We start from the raw sequence: 23978 nt of genomic DNA on the forward strand, positions 1-23978 counted from the left end.
CATTTCTGTCCCTTAACAGGGGAGAAGGCGGCTTTAAGCATATATTCTGCACAGATGTGGCCATTTTCCAAGTGACAGGTCCCAGACGTTGGGACATCCTCCTTTCCTCCCTTGTCGCGCCCCCTCTCTGGCTTCCCCGGCCATTCTCCACCAAGCGCTTGAATTTCGCGCTCTTTTTGGGCCAATAGGAGGCCTTGCTGGGTCAGAGATTCTCTGCAATGACCGGGCCACCCCCCCCCGGTTTACACGCATCTTCTCGGAGCCTTTTCTCTGCTCCCATCGGAGCACCATCTCCCTGCCTGGACACGCCTCCCCAGCAATTCTCCATCAGAGGGACGCTTTCTGTTTCTTGCCGGCCTAAAGATCCTCTTGGCTGTTCACGCCCCCTGGCGAGTCAGCTAATCAGAAACATACGTTCGGTTTCACCGGCCGGCAGTTGAGCCACGCCCACCACTGCATCATTCCTGTGTTCAGGGTAGCCGATGCCATCTTGGATCTTGTGACTCAGCAGATCGTGCATCCTGTCTGAGACACTGCCTTGATCTGCCCTTCTCCTGCGCATTTGGCATCAGACCTCGCATCTACCTGCAGACATCTGACAAGGGGGACACAGCTAACCTAACAGTCATCTGCTGACCGTCGCTGGCATCGTGTAGGCTCTGCCATCTATCTTTCCTAGCCTCTGTCCCCGTTTATAGCCCTTTTTCAGCAGTATCACCAAGGCTTAACTTATGCCCAACTCTGCAGGGGTTTCTTTTCCTCTCTCTAAGCCTACTGTGACTCATTACGCCTGCGCCCGCTGCAAAAGAAATTGGTCTTCAGGTCAGCCGTCCTGTAGTCCTTCCACCATGTCTGCCCCACAGGAGCATGCCAATGTCTGGGATGAGAGCACATCCCTCCCTCAGGAGTGGGCTGTTGCCATGTCAGAGTCTCTGACCTGACTCAAGTATCACAGTCCCTGGTCTAGGTCTTAGAGCATCTTCCACATCTATCTGCCGCCACCAGAGCTCCGAATGCCTCTCACAGTGATTCGCACGCAGCTGACCATGACCTTCGCAGGGAGAGATCGGGTACAAAGCCTAGGATGCGGGCTCTGTCTAGCTCCTCATCTAGTTCCCCAGGTCTCTCTGCATCATCCAGGATGCCCTCCTGTCCCAATACCGCCTCCTTGGAGGTGGCTTTTGGGTCAAATGTGGATTCCTAATCTGAGTCTGATTCGGACCAGGCCTCAAAAATGCTGGATATGGTTATCTTGGCTAATACCTAAACTCTTAACCTAAAAGAGGACAAGGTTCCTGCTCAGGAGCATTCTGTATCTTTCAAACGGGTAAAACGTCCTTCCTGGACTTTTCCCAGCCACAGGGAATTTGAAGCGATTATGGCTAAACACTGAGAACATCCTGAAAGGCGCTTCCTGGAATGGAAGCAGCTAGACATTCTTTACCCCTTTAGCCCAGACCTTGTTGGTAGGTTGGCAGGGTCCCCTAAGGTGGACCAGCCAGTTTCTCGCCTGCCTTCCAAGACAGTCCTGTCTCTACCGGATGGTGCCTCTTAAGGACGCTACAGATAGGCAGATTGAGTCTTTTGGTATATCAGCCTATGAAGCGGCTGGTGCCTCACTGTGTCCCATCTCCGCTTCCACCTTGGTGGCAAAGTCCAGGTCTGCCTGGGCAAAGATGCTTTGCCAGGGCATTCTAGCAGCAACTCCTCTGCATGAGATGGCAGATTTGGCAGACCAGATTGCCCATGCTGACAAATATCTTCTGACTGCCAGTTGTTCCACCAGGGCAAACAGCAACATCATTGCTATATACCACATCCTCTGGTTGAAGGCGTGGAATGCAGATTCACCCTCAAAAAAGTCTCACTAACCTGGCCTTTCAGGGGTTCTAGGCTTTTCGGGTCCAAACTGGATCAGATAATTTCAGACGCTACCAGCGGGTAAAGAACCTCTCTTCCTCATTCCAGACCTAAAAGTCCTTTCAATAGGAAAGGGCCCCTGCCTTTTCGTTCCTGTCAGGCCTTCTCTTCTTCAGGGACGTAAATCTCAGCAGGACCGCTCTTCCGCCCCAGGGGAAAGGAAGAAACCATCCTTCAAACAGGCACCTCACTGGAGGCCAAAGGTCAACTCCTCCAAGCCCTCTGGGTCCCGCTCTAACAGGTTCTCTTCGAAGTAATGGGTCACCCCCACCTGGTAATATCTCCAGGGTGGGAGGCCGACTTCTCTCCCAGGAGGCAAGGTTTTCGACGATGCTGGGGTCAGAGAGATAGTTACGGTCCGCCTTCAATCAGACAACGCCACAGCCGTGACCTACATAAACCATCAAGGCGGGACTCGCAGCAATCAGGTTATAACTGAAGTAACAAGGATTCTGCGATGGGCGGAACGTCAGGTCCCTACCATATCAGCCATTCACATTCCGGGGGTGGAAAATTGGGTTGCCGATTTTCTGAGCCATCAGGGTCTCGTATCAAGCGAGTGGTCTCTCAGCCCCGCTGTCTTCAATCAGATTTGCCAACGATGGGGCACCCCAGAAGTCGACCTAATGGCGTCTCACATGAACCACAAGGTTCCTCAGTTTGTAGCCAGGTCCCGGGATCCATTAGCCATCGGTTGCGATGCTCTGGTAATATCATGGACTCAATTCCGACTTGCCTTATCTTTTTCCGTCTCTCCCCTTGATTCCGAGAGTCATGAAAAAGATAAAGGCAGAAGGGATCCCCGTAATCCTGATAGCTCCAGATTGGCCAAGACGGGCCTGGTACGCGGAGAGCTGGTGAACATGCTAAGGGACGCCCCCTGGAGGCTTCCAGATCGTCCAGATCACAAGGCTCCCTTTTCCACCAGAGTTCTCAGTCTCTGAGTTTAACGGCATGGATGTTGAAGCCGCAGTCCTCAGGGAGGCTGGTTTTTCCCACCAGGTCATTCAGACCATGAATAGGGCGAGAAAACCAGCATTCTCGCTTATCTACCGCAGATACTGGAAGCCCTTCTTCCGATGGTGTGGAGAAAACAATTTGGGTCCTATGTCCTTTTCCCTTTCTTCCATCCTTGGTTTTCTACAAGTGGGTCTTGACTCGGGTCTATAGCTCAGTACACTTAAGGGACAGGTTTCCGCTCTGTCAATTCTTTTCCAGCGAAATCTGGCTTCCTGTTCCCAGGTAAAGACCTTTCTTCAAGGTGTCGCCTACCTGGCTCACCCTATCGTCCTCCGCTAGACCCATGGGATTTCAACCTCGTCCTTGGCGCCCTCCAGCGCGCTCCCATTGAGCCCATTCAAGATATTTCTCTTTCTCTCGTCTTGGAAAGTTGCCTTCTTTGTCGCCATTACTTCCATCAGGAGGGTTTCTGAGTTAGCGGCATTATCCGGTAGTTCTCAGACCCGTTCCTTCCTTCCATCCCAAGGTGGTCTCTTCATTTCACATCAATGAAGACATTGTCCTTCCCTCTCAATGTCCTTCTACAGTCCATCCCCTGGAGAAAACCCTCCACAAGCTGGATCTGGTCAGAGTTATTCGAGCCTACCTTTCAAGGACTGCTTCCTTTCGTCAATCCGATTCCCTATTTGTCATCTCTGAAGGTCGTCGTAATGGGCTCCCAGCTTCTCAGTCCACTATTGCCCGTTGGATTCGCTCAGCAATATTGAAGGTATACTGCGTTCAGGACAAATAGCCCCCTCTGGGAGTGAGGGCTCACTCCACCTGGGACGTTCCTCACCAGGCTTCAGCCTTACAGATATGCAGGGCCGCAACGTGGTCGTCCTTGCACACCTTTGCGAGGTTTTACAGGGTTCATACACATGCCTCGCCTGATGAAGGCCTGGGTAGGAAGGTGCTGCAGGCAGCGGTTACGCACCGGCAGGCTTAAGTCTGTTTCCTTTGCATTCTTTCTGTTCCCACCCTTGGGACGTCCCATGGTTACCTGAGTCCCCCAATGAAGCAAGAGGGATTTTTGGTACTCATCATAAAATGTTTCTTGGAGCCTTCATTGGGGTACACAGCACCCTTAATATCTGGTTGTACCGTTTTTGAGCCTACGTGCCATTGTTGTTGGGTTCGTACATATGTTGAGTTTTTGGTTGCTTCTCCTACTGCTTTAACACTAACTGAGGTACTTTGTGCCTGTCGGTGGGTGTATTCTGCTGAGGAGGAGCTATTTTCTAGTGTCAGCCTCTTAGCGACAGCAGCATACACCCATGGTTACCTGTGCCCCCATTGAAGGCTCCAAGAAAGATTTTACGGTTAGTACCAAAAATCCCTCTTTCTGTGCAGAAAAGACAGCGCTTTACAGTAACATTCAAATGACTGGAGATTTTATAAATCTCATTCACAAGATGCGTTTCTTTTCCTATCACTTTATGACTTGTGGTGAATGAATTGTTTTACACAAATTATGAAAATTATGTATGTCAATTAATTCAGGGATTTTAGAGCAGTTTTTCTGTAGTAGCAGGAGAGCAAAAACCAAAAATGATATGGAATTTCTACAGCAGTTTTTATGCAGAAACCCGCATCAAAAAATGTTGTGTCTGAACATACCTATATAACTCCTAGCCAACAGCAGGAGTTGCAATGTGCAGTTAATAAGGCTGCTCATCCATATAAGAAAGTCATTAGAGAAAAATTGGGAAAAAATGTCTGCTATTATATATTAAGATATGCTTTACACAAACCTGTCCAGGCACATAGCTCCTAAACTGAAAAGCAGCTGAGTAGTTATCCAGCCATCTGAAACAGAACTTCCATCATCAGCAGCATGTACACTATGCTTCAAAGACAGAACCTTCTTCACTGCATTATCCACCTCACAAGGGTTTAGCCTAAGGATTAGCTGTCCCAGGAGGCCCAAGGTTAGATGGTAGGACTCATTTAAATGACCAGCGTTGGATATAACGACTTGAAACATCAGTGGCAACACTTGTTGAAGGTTCACTATGGAGCCCACTGCATCCTAGAGGAGAAAATGGAAATCGCTATTAAGAATAGTTCATAAAGCGATCAGAAAGACTGGAATACAATCAGATGATTAGCCAATTCCATTAGTCCAATCTTCTACACTTATTTAAAAAATTAATTTGCCAAAACTTTTTTTTTCTTTTACAAAAAAGGCTTACAAAAGTCTTACCGATTTCAAAGGAGGCAACATGGCAGCGATCAGCCCCAAAATACGTTCTTGAGAGCACTCCGCAAAGACCTGGTCCGGGCTGAGGATTATAGCCTTATCAATGATATTCTTCTTGGACAAGTCTCCAGGAACTACACCATAGGGGAAGAACATTGAAGTGAAAGGATTGATCTTACTTATGCAGAAAGGCAGGAAATGGCTATGATAAAGTCACTTACAAAGATATTGGTCTTTAGTGTGTCCTGCATCCTCATCACTGCTAGCCTCTTTTGAGGTCAGGTCCTTTTCTTGATGTTTTCCTAGACTGCGCGCCTTGTTGAGGACAGGTATATTTGTGTCTATATCTCCTTTGCTCTGCAAAACGGAAACAAAAAAAGAACAATTACCATTCTTATTTTTATTAGTGTAGAAATAACTTTGCCATAAAACCAGAAATACCTTTTTAGGCACAGGATGTCTTACTGTGGTGTCTTGAGCCTCGGTTGCCTTATTCACCAGACTATCACTACTGCCCTCAGTAACACTGGAAGACTCAATACAAGGCAGCTCATGCTCAGTACTAGTCCACATGGAGAGTAATGAAGATACTTTGACTCCTACAGAAACGCAAAAATAAACATTCATATTAATAAATGTATCGTTAGTAACCAAAAAAAAAAAAAAAAAAAATAAAGTTCTGAAGGAGATAGGCAGCAATGCGCACACAACAAATCATTATGAGACCACCGGTATTCACAGAACGGGCAACAGTCCAGGAGTTAAGAATATCGTTATTTTTATTTTATATGGGGTAGTGAAGCAGTTAAGAAGGGGTTGTCCAGAAGCGAAACTCCCTTTAAATGTATATTTCACTAATCCACTAAGGGATGGAAAACTTTCAAATGATACGCATTAACACAATCCTCAGCACTTAAGGCCTTCATATACTTTAAAGGGAATCTCTCACCAGGTGTTCTCTACCCCATCTGAGAGCAGCATGGTGTAGGGGCAGAACTCATGATTCCAGTAAAGTGTCACTTACTGGGATGCTTGCTGCAGTTTTGATAAACTTCCCATTTTATCTCCTGCAGATCTACTAGCTCTCTGGACATGGAGCTCTGTATAACCCCGCTCACACCACTTATTGACACCTTTTTGCGTACACTGTCCATAGGCAAAAGCTGACAGACTGGGCAAGGTTATACATAGCTCATTAATTTGGAGGACTGAATGTTATCAGGTTTACTATTTTTTCTTGCTAGGTTTTATGTTAGACAACTGCATCCTTCCAGCTTTGTGACAACTGTTTGGAGGAAGGCCCTTTTCTGTTTCAGTGAGACTGTACCCCCTCTGTACATAAAAAAAATGTCTTGATGAGATCAGTGTGTTGTAGTGACCTGCATAAAAGTTATGATCTTTTTGTGCATTCACCGTAAAATCCTTTTCACCAAGCCACTCATTCAGGGACACAGGACCATGGGTGTTATGCAGCTGCCACTAGGAGGCTGACACTAAAGTAATACAAAGAAAGTTAGCTCCTCCTCTGCAGTATACACCCTCATGCCAGCTCCTAGAGAACCAGTTCAGTGCAAAAGCAGTAGATCATTAACAACATATAAGAGTACAAACATGTCAATTTAAAGACATGTGCTCCCCAATGAGTGGCTCGGAGAGAAGGGATTTCACGGTGAGTACAAAAAAAAAAAAAAAACCCTGTTTCTCCTTCGACTCATTGAGGGACAAAGGACCATGGGACGTCCCATAGCAGTCCCTGGGTAGGAAAACGCCTGATACCGAATGGCCCAAGAAGCCCCCACTGACCGAGTGGAGTGTGCCCTGATCCCCGCTGGGATAGGTTTACCTTTGACGCAGTAGGACTCCTGAATGGTGGAATGAATCCACCTGGCTATTGTGGCCTTTGAAGCGGCTAAACCCTTCCTGTGACCCTCAGGAAGCACGAACAAAGCATCCGACCTTCGGAAGGACGCCGTCCTTGAGACGTACCTTCTCAGAGATCTGACTACATCCAAAGTGCAGAGAGCCCTTTCCACCCGGTGAACTGGAGCCGGACAAAATGAAGGAAGAACAATGTCCTTGTTAAGGTGGAAAGATGAGATGACCTTGGGCAAAAATGATGATGACGGCCTGAGGATAACCTTGTCCTGATTAAAAATAAGCAAAGGCACCCAACAGGACAGAGCGGCTAGCTCCGAAACTCGCCTGATTGATGTGATCGCAACGAGAAAGGCGACCTTCCAGGACAGAAAGGTCAGAGAAATGTCCTGAAGTGGTTCAAAGGGAGTTTCCTGTAGGACTCCCAGGACCAAGTTGAGGTCCCAAGGATCTAAAGGCATGCGATCGGTGGGTACCACATGTGAAACCCCTTGCATGAAAGTCTTCACCTGAAGTTTTGTCACGATCCTACGCTGGAGTAAGGCCAATAAGGTGGAGATCTGGCCCTTGAGAGAGCCGAGCGCTAGTCTCGAGTCCAGACCGGCCTGTAGGAACTCTAAAATGGTGGGAATAGAGAAGACGAGAGGAGGACGTCCACGATCCTTGCACCATACAAAAAATTTCTTCCAGGTACGGTGATAAATGCATACTGACGCAGGTTTACGAGCATTATTCATTGTAGAAATGACCTGTTGTGAAAAACCAGCCTGGGTCAGAACCCAGGATTCAACATCCAAGCTGTTAAACCCAGGGCCGCTGAGTTCTGGTGGCAAATTGGACCCTGGAAGAGCAGATCTGGACGATCCGGCAATCACCAGGGCACGTCGACGATGAGGCGCACTAACTCCAAAATCACGCCCGGCATGGCCAATCCGGAGAGACCAGGATCACTGGAACCCCCTCCGCCTTGATCTTCTTGATGACTCTCCGAAGTATCGGCAGCGGGGGAAAAAAATGTACGGAAGACTGAACTGGCGCCACGGAAGAACCAGAGCATCCACTCTGATGGCTCTTGGATCTCGAGACCGAGCTATAAACTCAGGAATTTTGGCATTCAGTCTGGACACCATCAGTTCCACATTCGGGATCCCCCAGCGAAGAAAGATCTGTTGGAAAACATCCGGATGAAGTTCCCAGTACCCCCGAGGTGAGACCCTGACGGCTGAGGAAGTCTGCCATCCAGTTTTCTACAGCTGGTATGTGCACTGCTGAGATTACCGAGTGGTTCCTCTCTGCCGATCGGAGAATGTGAGTTACCTCGCATATGGCCGTCCTGCTGCGGGTATCCCCTTGATGATTGATGTATGCCACAGCTGTGGCATTGTCCCATTAAATTCAGATTGGGTGAACTGCCAGAAGATAATTGAACTGCGGCAGGACTAGCCATATCGCTCGGATCTCTATGACATTGATCGGGAGCCTCAATTCCCTTATTGACAAGCGGCCCTGAGCGGTGTGGGGACAAAAGACTGCTCCCCAGCCCAGAAGACTGGCATCGGTAGACACCACTAGCTATTGAACTGGGGGAAAGGACTTCCCCTGGTTGAGTCCACCATCTGAGAGCCTGCCTGACCCGCAGGGATAAACTGTACCAGAGGTCGAGGGAGAAGGGGTTCCTGTCCCAAGCCGCTAGAAGAGCATGCTGCAGGGGACGAAGGTGTAGCTGCACGAAAGGAACCGTTTTCATTGCTGTCACCATTTCCCCCCCCTCATAGTAAACCGGACTGATTGAGGGGATGATTGACAAAGTGTGCGGGCCTCCTTGTTGAAAAGCTAGGACCTTGACTCAAGGGATAATCACCAATCCTCAAGAGGCGTCCAGGGTCATGCCTCAAAAGGATATCTGCTGGGATGAGACTGGGGAAGACTTGCTTAAGTTGATCAGCCAGCCCAGGTGAGAAAGGGTATCGCAAGTGATACAAACGGACTCCGCGCAGTCGTGGAAAGACTGACCCTTGACTAGAAGGTGGTCCAGATAGGGCAGAACGACTCTGAACACTCTGGGGCGGTAGCGAGGCCGAAGGGCAAGGCTATGAGCTGAAAATGCTGTTCTCGATTGATGAAACGCAGGAATTTCTGGTGGTGGTGGTGGTGGGGGGGGGTATCGCGATATGCAGGTAAGCATCCCGAATGTCGATGGATGCCAGAAACTCCCCTTTTTCCATTGAAGTAATGACCGAACACAGAGACTCCATGCGGAAATGACGGACCTTGACAAACTTGTTTAGAAGTTTGATGTCTAGTATGGGTCTCACCTTTCCGTCCTTTTTTGGGACAACGAATAGCTTTGAGTAGAATCCCTCGAACCTTTCATTTTCTGGGACCGGGACAATGACGCCATCGTGACGCAATCAATATATGGATAGGCAACAGCTTTTCCCTTCACCTCTGACGTTGGAGGATGGGAAGGGAAGAAACGTGTTGACGGACGCGAAGAGAAATCGATTTTGTATCCGGAAGACATTAAGTCTCTGACCTATTCGTCGTGGACGACGGAAAGCCAGGCCTGACGAAACAGAAGTAGGTGGCCGCCTACCTAGCTGGTGTCTACTGGATAAAGCCAGGAGTCATTAGGCAGAAAATCTGAGACCTAGATCTCTTAGATCTAGACTGTTTTGGTTGACTCTTCCATTGCCGGTTTGGGCCTATAGGAGGGCATGGGATCCTCAGTCCCTGCGTGGTGGGCGCCCTGATCCGGAAGTAGCACTGGTATTGGACCAGCCCGGATTTGCCCAAAATGTTCGGAAATGGATATGTTGTTGACGCCGAAAAGGACGCCTGAACCTCTGCTGAGGAAGAAATTTGCTCTTTCCTCCCGTAGCATCGGAGATCAGCTGATCCAGCTTCTCGCCAAATAAACGGCCAATCTGGTAAGGAAGGGATGTCAGACTATTTTTTAAACGCAGTCCGCTTTCCATTCTCTGAGCCATAAAGCCCTTCTGATCGTAATGGCATTTGCCGCTGACAGAGCAGCACAGCTAACCGCATCCAAAGATGTGTGTACTAGTTAATCACATGCCCAAGAAATCTGGCTGGCCAAATGCTCTGCCTGTGGGAGAAAATGACTGCTCTGAATGTAATTAGCCAAGGTATCCAACCAGGAGATCATTGCTTTAGCTACGCACGCTCTGTTAAAGATGGATAGAGAGCCAAACCAGAGGCCTCGAAGACAGAGCGAGAGAAAATTTTCTGACAGTCCATGGGATTTTTAATGGAAGATCCATCAGGCAGGGATAGAAGGGTTTTGGAGACACTGACGGGTCTACTACAGGAGATTCAGCCCAATCTTTCCTCAGATCAGCTGAAAACCACCATGGTTACTTACCGGTAGCCGGTTTTTCCGGAACCCATGACAGCACCACCTGAGAGAGGGATCCGCCCCGCCAGGACAGGAACCTACTGAGACATAAGGGGCGGCACCTCTCCCCCGCTTCAGTTGGGTTACAGAGCATTGAGAGGACTTCCCGGTTAGTTACATGTTTAATCCAACACCACAACACTCAAAACACCCTACTAATTGTGCACACCCATACAGTGAAAAAGGGGGGGGAATGTACGGGTGCTGTCATGGGTTCCGGAAAAACCGGCTACCGGTAAGTAACCATGGTGGTTTTCCCTTCACCCATGACAGCACCACCTGAGAGATTTTTGGAGACTTCGAAACACCTTAGGGAGGGACCACCGCTTGCAGCACCCTTCTACCAAAGGTTAAGTCAGCAGAGGAGGATAGATTTAATCTATAGTGCTTAAAGAAGGTTGAAGGTGAGGCCCAGGTAGCGGCCTTACAAATTTGTTCGATTGATACCTCTGCCTTTTCAGCCCAGGAGGTCGCCACGGCTCTGGTGGAATGAGCCTTGATGCCGTCAGGAATCGGGATACCACTAGCTGAATAGGCTACACTAATGGCTTCCCTGATCCATCTAGCAATAGTCCCTTTTGAAACCCCATAGCCTTTCCTGGCACCCTGAAAAGCTACGAATAGGGACTGTGACCTCCTCCACTGGCTAGTGGCAGATATATATTCTACGAGAGCTCTTTTAACATCCAGACTATGGAATTTTTCCTCCCCCAGATTTTTTGGATTTTCGCAAAAGGATGGAAGAACAATTTCCTGACCCCGATGGAAATCTGACACTACCTTGGGCAGATAACTGGGGTCTGTTCTTAACACTACCCTATCCTGAAAGACTTGCGTATAAGGAGGATTTACTGAGAGAGCCTGTAAGTCGCTTATCCTGCGGGCTGATGTGAGGGCTACTAACAGGATCGTTTTTAGGGTCAAAAACTTTAGGGGTAGCTGATGTAATGGCTCATACGGTTCTTTTGTAAGGGCTTCTAACACCAGGTTTAAATCCCAGGGGGCTATTCTAGGTATTGGAATAGGCCTAGCTCTATGGCAGGATTTAATAAATCTGGCTATCCACCTATCTGATGCCAGTTTGCAATTGTAGAGCGCCCCTAGTGCCGACACCTGAACCTTAAGTGTGTTTACTGCTAACCCCATCTGCAACCCAGATTGTAAGAACTCTAGGATGTCACTAATCGGGGGTTCTTTCCCTAACGGCTTACCCAAGAACTGTAGGAACTTATCCCATGTTCTGCCGTAGATGTTAGTAGTCACCGGTTTCCTGCTTTTTAGCAGAGTGGCCACCAGCCCAGGGGAGAACCCCCTATCTATTAAAAGCGACCTTTCAAATTCCACGCCGTCAGATGGAATCCTTTGACCTGAGCGTGCAATATTGGACCCTGAACTAGTAGGTCCGGGATTTCTGGCAGAACCCAAGGATCGGAGAGGGACATCTTCCGTAGCAGAGCGAACCAGGGCCTTTTTGGCCAAAATGGAGTTATTAGAATCACCCTGGCTTGATCGTTTCTGATTTTTCTTACCACAGTCGGGATCAGAGCTACTGGGGGGAACGCGTAAGCCAGTCTGAAGTTCCACTGGATGTGCAATGAGTCCACTGCCCATGGGTTTTCCCTTGGGTTTAGAGAGCAGAACCTTTCTGTTTGCCTGTTGTGCTTGTTTGCAAAGAGGTCTATCACCGGTTCCCCCCAAAGCTGAATTAACTTTTGAAAAATGGATCGGTTTAGCGCCCATTCTCCTTGCCTCAGGGTATTGCGACTCAGGAAATCTGCCTCTATGTTTTCTGCCCCTTTTATGTGTAGGGCTGTCACGGAGTGTAGGTGATCCTCTGCACTGCTCAGAATGTCTGTTGCTGCTTCCATTAAGGAGTGTGATCTTGTCCCTCCTTGGTGGTTGATGTATGCCACTGCTACCTTGTTGTCTGACATGATGCGTACATCTCGACCCTGGAGTAGCGGAATGAAGTGGTTTAGGGCCTTGCCCACTGCCCACAGTTCTCTCAGGTTGGAGGATGCCTTCCTTTCTTGAGGTGTCCAGGAACCCTGACCTATGAGGCCCCTTAGGTGTGCCCCCCACCCCGAGGAGCTTGCATCTGTTAAAATTATATCTGTCGCCTGTCTGTCCCATGGTATTCCTAAGGTCAGATTTGTCTCGTTCAACCACCAGTTGAGAGAGTCTCTGGTTTTTAAGGAAAGCTCCAGCTTTCCTTCCAAACGCCCTCTTAGCGATCTTTGTGCTCTTAGTATCTCCCCCTGGAGTTGCCGGGTGTGAAACTGAGCCCACCTGACCGCCGGAATACAGGATGTTAGGGTACCTAGCAGGGACATTGCTTTTCTTAATGTCATACATGGTGGGTTTCGGCCCGCCAAGGCCAGATTTTGCACCTTCTCTATCTTGGACTCTGGGAGCAGACACTCTTGCCTTTCTGAGTCCAGTATAAATCCTAGGAAGGTCTGTTTCTTTAGGGGTTGTAATTTTGATTTTTTGAAATTGACTATCCACCCTAACTCTTGCAAGGTGTTGATCACCTGAGTCAGCTGTGCTGTACAGTGGTCCTCTGAACTGCCCACTATAAGAAAATCGTCCAGGTATGGTATTATGACCGTATCGTGAATCCGGAGAAAGGCTGTCACTTCCGCTATGACCTTGGTGAAGACCCTCGGGGCTATGGATATGCCAAACGGAAGAGCCCTGAACTGAAAGTGCCTTAGTGTGCCCTGAATATAAAGCGCTACCCTCAGGTATTTCTGGTAATCTGGATGGATAGGGATGTGGTAATACGCATCCTTTAAATCGACTACGGCCATGAAGCAATCTTGATGTAGCAGCTTCACTGCCGTAGTTACTGATTCCATCTTGAAGGTCGGGTTCTTTATCCATAGATTGAGGCGTCTGAGATTTATGATTGTCCTGAACGACTGATCCGGTTTTTTTATTAGGAAAAGGGGTGAATAAAACCCCTTTCCTTCCTGTAAGCGTGGCACCTCGGACAGTACCCGCTTGTCTATCAGGCTCAGGATTTCTGTTTCTAAGGCCAGTTGTTCTTCGGTCATCTTCCTGATAGGTGTGATGACGACCACGGATTTTGGCTGACGAATAAAGGGGATTTTCAGGCCTTCTTTTAGGATGCTCAGAATCCAGGTGTTGGAGGAGATCTTTTCCCAGGCCTGGAAAAAGAGTGCCAATCTCGCTCCTACTGGAATACTGGCGTCACTGTGGTGACTTTTTGGAGGTGGAGGTGCCTCCACCAAACATAAACCCTGATTCTTTCTTCTTTTTATCCTCCCATCTTCTTCTGTCAGCGGGAGGACGCCCTCTATTGAATCTCCCCCTCCGAAAGGGCTGTCTCCTCTGATCCATAGGGAATCTGGGGAAGCCTTTTTTCTTATCGCCTGCTTTCTCCAGAATATCGTCCAAGTTCTTGCCGAACAGGAATCGGCCATCGCAGGGGAGAGAGCACAATTTGGCCTTGGACTGAAGGTCACCCGGACAGCCCTTAAGCCATAACGCGCGTCTAGCAGCATTTGATAGTGACGCTGCTCTGGCTGTCAATCGCATAGAGTCCGCCGAGGTATCTGCCAGAAAAGCCGCTGCCCCGTGCAAGAGATACATGTCTGATAAGATCTTCTCTCTTGGGACCCTTGACGCCAGCTTCTCTTCTAACTGCTGCAGCCAGATCATGAGGGAGCGTGCCGTGCAGGTGCCCGCTATCGCCGGCTTAAGACCTCCTGCTGTCGCTTCCCATGCGTGCCTCAAATATGAGTCCGCTTTTTTGTCTAGCGGGTCTCTAAGAACCCCTGCGTCTTCCAAGGGCAGGGCCGACCTTTTGGAAGACCTGGACACCGCTGCATCTATTTTTGGGACTTTGTCCCATATTTCCGTATCCTTGTATTCAAAGGGGTATCGTCTCTTAGAGGCGGATGGAAGGGCCCCCGATTTTTCAGGCTTTTTCCACTCCTTCTCAATAAGCGCCTGGATTTTCGCGTTTACTGGAAAGGTTCGTTTTTTCCTCTCCTGAAGCCCCCCAAACATGACGTCCTCTAGGGTTTTAGCCGCCCTTTCTTCCTGTAGGCCCATTGTGGTTCTAATGGCCTTTAGGAGGGCATCTGTATCTTCTACAGGGAAACATGGCTTACCCCCTGTGTCACTATCTGAGGTGTCTGAGGAGGATGATTTTTCCGCCTGAGATGATACTGATGCGGAATCTGAGGGGGAACTAGGGAAATCCTTCCTGCTTTTTTTCCCTTTTTTCAATAAGGACTTAATTGAGCCTTCCATTTCTGACCTGAGGGCAGATATTAGATTGGCTGCGAAACTAGGCGCTTCCTCCGCCATAGTCCGCTGAATGCACGAAGCACAGAGATCTTTTTGCCAGTCTCTTGCTAGGGGAGATTTACATATAGCACAATCCCTATTGTTCTTCTTGCTTCCTGCTTTTCTGGGCCTTTCCTACAGGGTGAAGCATACAATAGAAAAACCCCCTATTAATATACTGCTGACATTCACGAAGATCACTCACCACCCGTAATCAAGGGTACCGGATTTGGAGGCTGCGTCGGAGCACCTGACCCGCGCTCTTTGGACCTTGAGGAGTGCCCCGACCTGCGGCTGGGGCGACTGCTGCTTGAATGGCTTCCATGCTTTCTGCCAGAGGGCTGTGAGGGAGGCAGGGACGCTGAACGTTCCTGCTCGGACTCCATCTTGCACCGCCGATCTACAGCTGTCTTTCTCCTTTTAAATTGCATGCCTCCGCCTGGTGAGCGTCTTCCTCCCCTCCCCCCTGCAACCGCCGGCCCAGCGCTTCAGAAAGCCGGCCGGCGTCGCACCCGGCGCCATTACACCGTCGCCTTCTGCTGACGTCAGCCGGCGCACCCAGCATTCCAAGCGCCGCTGACGTCAGCGGCCGGAAGACGCCAGCGTCTTTCCCCTACCACGGGGATCGAGATGCGGCGTGCGCGAGGGGAGGGCGGCGCGGTGGGGGCTTCCCGGAGCCACCGGGATCCCATCCACGCCCGCACGAACCCGGAGCCCCAGGGACCCCGGGGACTGCGCTTCCAGGACCCGACGGCCGGCGCTACAGGTAAGCCTGGACGGGCCTGGGTCTTTATCTTTCTCTTCGCCCATGACAGGCACCGCCACAGTGGGATTCCTTCCAGGACAGGAACCCAACTGAAGCGGGGGAGAGGTGCCGCCCCTTATGTCTCAGTAGGTTCCTGTCCTGGCGGGGCGGATCCCTCTCTCAGGTGGTGCTGTCATGGGTGAAGGGAAAAAAAGGATACTTCGAATCAAGAGATCCTTGTCCTATGAAGCGTTTATCCGGTCGCTCCCTGTGACGATTAACTATAGCCCAAAACTCTGGGTGAATGGCAAATGCTCTATGAGGGCGTTTAGTCCTCTTGAAGGACACAGCATGTTCCCGGCACGGAGCCGGAGTCTTAGTCAACCTTCAAAGTCTGGTTGACAGCCTCAATCAGTGAATCTACCGTTTTCTGAAAATCTGGTGAATCCAGATCCAAGGAAATGTCAGATTCATACTCAGTCGTGTTCGCTACAAACCTCTGGAGGAGAGAGAGAGAGAGAGAGCGAAAAATGGAGCTCACGGACGCCAAGGCACGCGATAGCTCGGGTGACGAACTACGGATTTGTTTTGTAGACAACTGTACGTTTCTAAAGCACATGTGGCCCCTGCTAGCCGAAGGTTCCCGTGTAGGGGAGGATCCATCTACGTCAGTCATGCAAACGATGCGATCCACAGCAGCATTAAGGAGGGATTAAATCGATTTGGCCAAAGAGCCATGGATTGCGACAGTGACAAAACCCATTTAGGGGGACGAAGTACACTGGGTTCGGTGGCAGTGGGAGGCTCCTGAGCGTATTTGGGGTCACAGGCTTTGCAGAGCAGCGAACTCTGAGCTTTAGGAAATGCAGACTGGCAGGAGTTACACTACCGTTCAAAAGTTTAGGGTCACTTAGAAAGTTCCTTATTTTTGAAAGAAAAGCACAGTTTTTCCCAATGAAGCTAACATTGAAGGGAATCTCTCACCTCATTTTTGGCCTATGAGATGCGACCATCGCCATCAGGGGCTTATCTACAGCATTCTGTGATGCTGTAGATAAGCCCCCGATGTAACCTGAAAGATAAGAAAAACAAGTTAGATTATACTCACCCGGGGGTCTGGTCCGGTCCGATGGGGGTCGTGGTCCGGCGCCTCCCATCTTCTGGCGATAACGTCCTCTTTCTTACTTCTGCAGCGGCTCCTGCGCAGGCGTACTGTATCTGCCCTATTTAAGGCAGACTAAAGTACTGCAGTGCACAGGTGCCGGGAAAGGTCAGAGAGGTCTGGCGCCTGCGCACTGCAGTACTTTAGGGCAGATAAAGGGAAGATAAAGTACACCTGTGCAGGAGCCGAGGCAGAAGTAAGAAGGAGGACATCATCGCTAGAAGATGGGAGGCGCCGGACCGGGACACCCACCGCACCGGACCGCTCCCCCCGGTGAGTATAATCTAACTCGTTATTCTTATCTTTCAGGTTATATCGGGGGCTTATCTACAGCATAACAGAATGCTGTAGATAAGCCCCTGATGGCTGAGGCCGCATATCATATGCCAAAAATAAGGTGACACGTTCCCTTTAAATGATTCAGAAATACACTGTACACATTGTTAATGTAGAAAATGACTATTCTAGCTTCATATGTCTGGTTTGTAATGCAATATGTTCATAGGTGTATAGAGGCCCATTTCCAACAACCATCACTCCAGTGTTATTATGGTACTTTGTGTTTGCTAAATGTGTAAGAAGGCTAATGGATGGTTAGAATACCCTTGAAAACCTTTCTGCAAGTATGTTAGCACAGCTGAAAACAGTTTGGCTGATTAGAGAAGCTATAAACCTGACCTTCCTTTGAGCTAGTTGAGAATTTGGAGCATTACATTTTTTGGTTCCATTAAACTCTCAAAATGGCCAGAAAAAAAGAACTTTCATGTGAAACTCAACAGTCTATTCTTGTTCTTGGAAATGAAGGCTATTCCATGCGAGAAACTGCCAAGAAACTGAAGATTTCCTACAACGGTGTGTACTACTTCTTTCAAAGGATAGCACAAACAGGCTCTAACCAGAGTAGAAAGAGAAGTGGGAGGCCCCGCTGCACAACTGAGCAACAAGACAAGTACATTAGAGACTGTAGTTTGAGAAATCTAAGCCTCACAGGTCCTCAACTGGCAGCTTCATTAAACAGTACACGCAAAACGCCAGTGTCAACATCTACAGTGAAGAAGTGACTCCGGTATGCTGGCCTTCAGGGCAGAGTGGCAAAGAAAAAGCCATATCTGACACTGGTTAATAAAAGGAAAAGATTAATATGGGCAAGAGAACACAGACATTGGACAGAGGAAGCTTGGAAAAAAGTGTTATGGACAGACAAATCCAAGTTTGAGGTGTTTGGATCACACAGAAGAACATTTGTGAGATGCAGAACAACTGAAAAGATGCTGGAAGAGTGCCTGATGCCATCTGTCAAGCATGGTGGAGGTAATGTGATGGTCTGGGGCTGCTTTGGTGCTGGAAAAATGGGAGATTTGTACAAGGTAAAAGGGATTTTGAATTAGGAAGGCTATCACTCCATTTTGCAACGCCATGACATACCTTGTGGACAGCGCTTGATTGGAGCCAATTTCATCCTACAACCGGACAATGACCCAAAGCACACCTCCAAATTATGCAAGAACTATTTAGGGAAGAAGCAGGCAGCTGGTATTCTATCTGTAATGGAGTGGCCAGCGCAGTCACCAGATCTCAACCCCATTTAGCTGTTGTGGGAGCAGCTTGACAGTATGGTACGCAAATAGTGCCCATCAAGTCAAACCAACTTGTAGGAGGGTCTTCTGGAAGCATGGGGTGAAATTTCTCCAGATTACCTCAGAAAATTAACTGCTAGAATGCCAAAGGTCTGCAATGCTGTAATTGCTGCAAAGGGAGCATTCTTTGACAAAAGCAAAGTTTGAAGGAGAAAATTATTATTTCAAACAAAAAAAATCTTTTTTTCGAACCTTGTCAGTGTCTGGACTAGATTTAAAATTCATTTGGCAACTCATTTGATTAATAAAAGTGTGAGTTTTCATGGAAAAAACACAAAATTGTCTGGGTGACCCAAAACTTTTGAACGGTAGTGTACAAGAAGATACAAAGACTAAGTCTTATGAGATTTTCCAGGTGCCTTAGGCTGGGACATGATGTATCCCTCTATGTGCCCCTTTTATAGGGATTCCTACAGAGTATGGGACACTGCAAGGGGGGGGGGGAGGGGGGAGTGACAGTGCAGCGCTCCATTACCCAGATCTTGTGTCCCCTGTCTCTTATTGCAGTGTAGCACTTCTGATGGGCAGCCCTGGGTTAGCGCTGGATCCTTGTGCCAGAAAGCCGCTTCCGAACGACAGGTTGTATTCGGAGGCGGCACGGGAAGGATAAAGATGGCCGCCGAGATCTGCATAGGCGCTTCTCATCCTGGAAGAGAAGCGCCAGAATAGTGGGCGGAGCCGCAGAAGCGCGTCATAGCATAGGCGGAGTCTCCAGCTGCGGCCTGCACAAGGCCGAAGCCGGGGGCTAAATTTTCGGTGCCTAACGGGATAAGAGCCGGATGTTGGTCCCCCCGCTGCCAGAATGGGACCCCAATGCTAGCGCCGCCTCGGACAGTCTGCTCAGAGCCCCCCTGCCCCGGCACTTACCCGGAGAAGCTGCCGGGTGGCAGAAAATGCAGCTGGTCAGGATACAGCAAGTCCTCCTGCTGTCGCTGCTGGTTTTGGACGGTGCAGGGATAAAAGGGAGAAGCCTCAATCCACCATCCCTTTATTAGGGAGGTGGAAAGGGACCGTCTGCCTCCTTGCATCATCCGCTTTAACAGTGGTGGTGCAGTGGGGGCTGCACGGACTCCAAAAAAAGTGCCTCTGTACATACAAGGGGTTCAATCCCTTAGGATGGACAGGGCTGGTTGTCCGGAATTAGGCCTGGCTGCAGAAAAGGGTACATGGAGGCGATACTCCAAGTGCTCATCTGTTGAAGGTGTGGGGAGATCGGTGCCCTTTAAGGGACCCATCGCCCCTAAAAATCAGCCCAGGCATGGCGTCCCACGGTGCAGAAGGGGGTACGTGGAGGCGACACTCCACGTTCCCGCCTGTTGTGGGCTTGGGGAGATCGGAGCCTTGAAAGGATCTGTCGCCCCGTCATGCGAACAAAAAAGTAAAAATCACAAAAATTGAAAAGTTAAAAATTAAAATAAATAAGGATTTTTGGTCGGAAGACCAGACCCCTGTGCCTCCTATGGACACTAAGCATGAACTGGTTCTTTGGAAGCCAGCATGAGTGTGTATACTGCAGAGAAGGAGCTAACTTTCTTTGTACTAACTTAATGTCAGCCTCCTAGGGCAGCAGCATAACACCCATGATCCTGTGTCCCCCCAATTGAGGCAAAGGAGAGAAACGTAATTCTGGTGTTTTTACTTTTTTTTCTCACTATGCAGTTTATCGATCGGATTAATTCTTCTTATATATTGATAGATCGGACGATTCTGAACGTGGAGATACCAGATGTGTATTTTTTTTTAGTTTTATTTTGAATGGAGCGAAAGGGGGGCGATTTAAACTTTAATATATTTTTAAAAATATTTTTTTCCTACTTTACACTTGCTTCAATAGTCTCTGCTCTATGTAGCAGAAATGCTCAGTTGCTATGAGTGCTGACTGCTGGGTGGAGCTCATAGCCATCTGGCAATGACAACCACAGGTGTCTCCTGCAGACCCCGGGTTGTCATGCCAACTTATCGGTGACGCGCGGTCATGTGACAAAGGCGCCGATGGATGAGATTAGTGACATGCTTCCGATGCAATCATGTTAAATGCCGCTGTCAGAGATTGACAGTGGCATTTACCAGATTATTAACAGCTGTGGGTGGATCGAGATTCCACCAGTGGCTCTTAGGGGCACATGTCAGCTGTTTAAATCATTGCCGGAGCCCACATCAAAGGGAGAGACCCGACATGCACTGTACATATACAGGGGTTAAGATATACAGGTGCTTCTCACAAATTAGATCACAAAGTTAATTTATTTCAGTTCTTCAATACAAAAAGTGAAACTCATATAGAGTCATTACAAACAGAGTGATCTATTTCAAGTGTTTATTTCTGTTAATGATGACGATTATGAAATAGATCACCATGTTTGTAATGATTCTATATAGTCTATGAGTTTCACTTTTTGTACCGAAGAACTGAAATAAGCTTACTTATTAATATTCTAATTTTGTGAGACGCACCTGTAAGTGATAACACAAAAAAATTTAATAACTTTTCATGTAAAGCCTGAAAAACTCACCCTTTCCTTTCTGTGCTTTCATAAGACAACTTGCAACTAAATCCGTGCAATTAGCTTGCAAAATCTGTGCATTGGAAATAACAGAGGACTCAAGCTTGTCACCCTCCTTTTCTTCGCCACTAGCCAGGTCTGACGAGTAGAGAGCCAGCGCAGTGAAGAGTAGCCACGAGTAGTTGTGTATGTAAGGTTGGATTAGCCGCTGCCGGTCACTGATTTTATTGGTGACTGTTGGATAGATGGTGATAGTGTGGCTAGGCAAATGGCTAATGACAGAAAAAGTAAAAAAAAAAAAAAAAACCAGTTATGGTTACAATCTTTGCTAAAACTTCTACATATACAGAACCAAGAGTCTTTTATAGTCACAAATAATAGGGTCTTCAATTATCCTGGTGGCATTTACACATTTTCAATTTCTCACTTTTAATCGCCCAAATTTCTCTCTTTACATCTATCCTATAAGTCTGCTTTATTCCTCTTTCTTATAGCCTAGCATATGCTAAGCATGTCGAGATGAGGAGACTTAAAGCCACAATGCTCCTCTGGGAAATATGCTAACTATGCAAATTGTCTCTTCAGAGAGGAAGAGGACTAGAACTCTAGTGCCACCTATTGGAAGTAGCCATCCTAAAAGTCAATGTCGACCCTTTAACGAGCCTTGTTACATGACTTAGGATATGTTTTAGCAAGTCATTCTCCGCAAAGGAGAAATGATACTTGTTGGATATCGGTCAGACGCCTCTCTCACAGCCAAACCAGATCTCTCACTTTGCACTGTACCCCGAAACACAGTGTCTGCAAATTGAGATTCTGGCTTGGCTTTAATCCTAAGTCATGTAACAAGGCTCGTTAAAGGGTCGACATTGACTTTTAGGATTGCTACTTCCAATAGGTGGCACTAGAGTTCTAGTCCTTTTCCTCTCTGAAGAGACAATTGGCATTATAGCCTTGGAAAAACTGGTAGTCGCCACAAGAAACAGTACCTTCTTAAACCACAAGGCTTCTCACCGGCCCAACTAATACACTTTTCTGCTTTGGAGAGGAGTAAGAATACAAAACAGCTGTCCCTGTATGGGACCTGACCAGCAATAATCACTTTCGGATTAGGCGGTGAACACCGCCAATGACATTGCGTCTACAGACCTGCGTCTACCTGATGGATGAATCTGGCAGGTATTATGCATATGTCCTATTCTGGCAATTGTGAGCGACAGCAGAACTCTTTAATGAAACATGACTAGATCTCTATGGCTTTCAGCTATAGAAAAAAAAATGGTCCTGAAAACTATTCTAGCAATTAAAACTTTTCACTTTTCCATATATGATGAATAACTCTCAAAGCACCAAAACACTCATGTTAACAGTAATATAAAACCACATTACCCTTCAGAGTATCTCATGGTAGCATAACATCCGTAGCAGAGATCAAAGTCATCACAGACCTCACAGTTGATTCTATGACCGATAATAAGTCCTTGGCAATGATCACATGCATATTCCATATTAACCATTTCATGTTGATCCTCGTGGCCCTCAGGCTTTACACCACCTGTAATAAGTTAATATTTCAATATTAAATCTTCACTAACACACCAAAGATGGCGATGACAGCAGCTTAATCATACTAAAGTGTTTCAAAAACCGCAAAGTAATTTTGAGGAAGTCAAAGACTTACCAAGGTAGCAGGTTTTGCATAAATCCATGTCATTACACTGCAAACATCTGTACCGGTGCCATGGTGCAATTTTATCACATCCATCACAGGAAATCTCAACATTCAATAGGTCACAGTATCTCGCAATAAACAAGTGCATCTATAAACAAAAGTAAGCCAAAGTCATATACACCACATGCATCACTAAAATTGTAGCTTAAAAGAGGGTTTTGTTCAGCTGGAAATCACATTTTAGATGTATTAAAATACAAGACCTACATACAGGAAGAGATGCCCTAATCTACAATTACGAGCCCCCCTCACACGCAGAACAGGTCTTTTACTGGCACAAGAAACTTCTCCCCTATACTATGAGGAGCTGCCAGTGATCAGGATAGGTGCAAATATGAGGATGGGGTACCTTTCTGATACCTGAGCAAGCTAACATTCTGTCTTCACTGTGGTCAATTTACCAGTGAATTAAAGGGAATCGGTCATGTCCAACATCATTAACCTGCCAATATCGGACCTGACAGCAGGACTGTGGAGTCGGTAAACCAAACCTCTGACTCCTCAATTTCCATAACACAGACTCAGACTCCCTCATACATGGCTCAAGTTTAAGTGATAAATTTACAGGAGTAAAATGGTAACATCAGACTTTTAATCATTATTATGATACATTAATCAAGTCATTTAGATAGAACAAAATATTTATTGGAATATTACTTTAGAACAAAAAACTTTTGCATATTTACAGTTTATTATACACTATGCAGTAAGTCGGAAAAAAACAGTTTTCAACAAAAACGTACTGAACAACATTTGTGCAGTCTATGAATTTATTATGAGAAATAGTGTTGCCTCCATCAGATCCTCCTTCATAGATGACCTCAAATCTGATCTAATTATTTTAAGGCTAAAGAACAACCTCTCTACACTAACGGGTCGGTGGCAAAGCAGTAACCACATGGGCAATATCTCTAACAATTTCAGGGTGTAAAGGCAGTGCACAGTCAGTTTTGATGAATGATTGAACTCTTCTACTTCTTTGCAAGTGACAAATGTTGCTGAAATATGGTCACTCTGTTTTCTACGGAAGTGGAATCTTTTCCCTGCAGCAACGCTTTGCCTGATCCATCTCATCCAAATACTTTTCGAAATCAAACTCATCTGAGGAGGATGAAGAAACGGCAGCAGCAGCACTGGCAGGACCCAAGACCTCTTGCTTCTTTTCCTTTAGTAAGCTGTTGATCATCCTGCAATGTACGATGACTCGGAACCACATAAACAGCTGCCAGAAGAATGTTATATTCTAATAGCTGTGTCTCTCTGTTTCACTGAAGCAGCAATGCCATCTGCTATTAAACCTCCTTTTTGGGACAGGCAAAATGAGTTCTTTCACTCCTATATGAAAATGCCAGGAGTTAAATCCTTAGCTTGTAACTTTTTAGTCACTGTAAATGGGTGATGAAGCAATTTCTTCTTTTCAGCCACCTGTGTCCATTGACCTTCATGTAGTGTTACCTGAGGGT

The 23978-nt window shown here is 47.4% G+C and overlaps 1 protein-coding gene across 1 annotated transcript in view; it reads right to left on the reverse strand.

Moving 5' to 3' along the window:
* Window positions 1-23978, reverse strand: part of ZZEF1 (zinc finger ZZ-type and EF-hand domain containing 1) — a 308587-nt gene that overhangs the window by 53225 nt on the left and 231384 nt on the right. The window contains exons 34-40 of the mRNA XM_073590591.1: window positions 22465-22603; window positions 22173-22338; window positions 20793-21055; window positions 5564-5721; window positions 5344-5479; window positions 5126-5256; window positions 4674-4951 (exon numbers count right to left, since the gene is read on the reverse strand). Of these exons, the coding sequence (XP_073446692.1) occupies window positions 4674-4951; window positions 5126-5256; window positions 5344-5479; window positions 5564-5721; window positions 20793-21055; window positions 22173-22338; window positions 22465-22603 (1271 nt within the window). The remainder of the gene's footprint in view (window positions 1-4673; window positions 4952-5125; window positions 5257-5343; window positions 5480-5563; window positions 5722-20792; window positions 21056-22172; window positions 22339-22464; window positions 22604-23978) is intronic.

This window comes from Dendrobates tinctorius, unplaced genomic scaffold, assembly GCF_039654945.1.
Source record: "Dendrobates tinctorius isolate UK_male_01 unplaced genomic scaffold, ASM3965494v1 ptg000117l, whole genome shotgun sequence".
In the NCBI taxonomy this organism is placed as follows: Eukaryota; Metazoa; Chordata; class Amphibia; order Anura; family Dendrobatidae; genus Dendrobates; species Dendrobates tinctorius.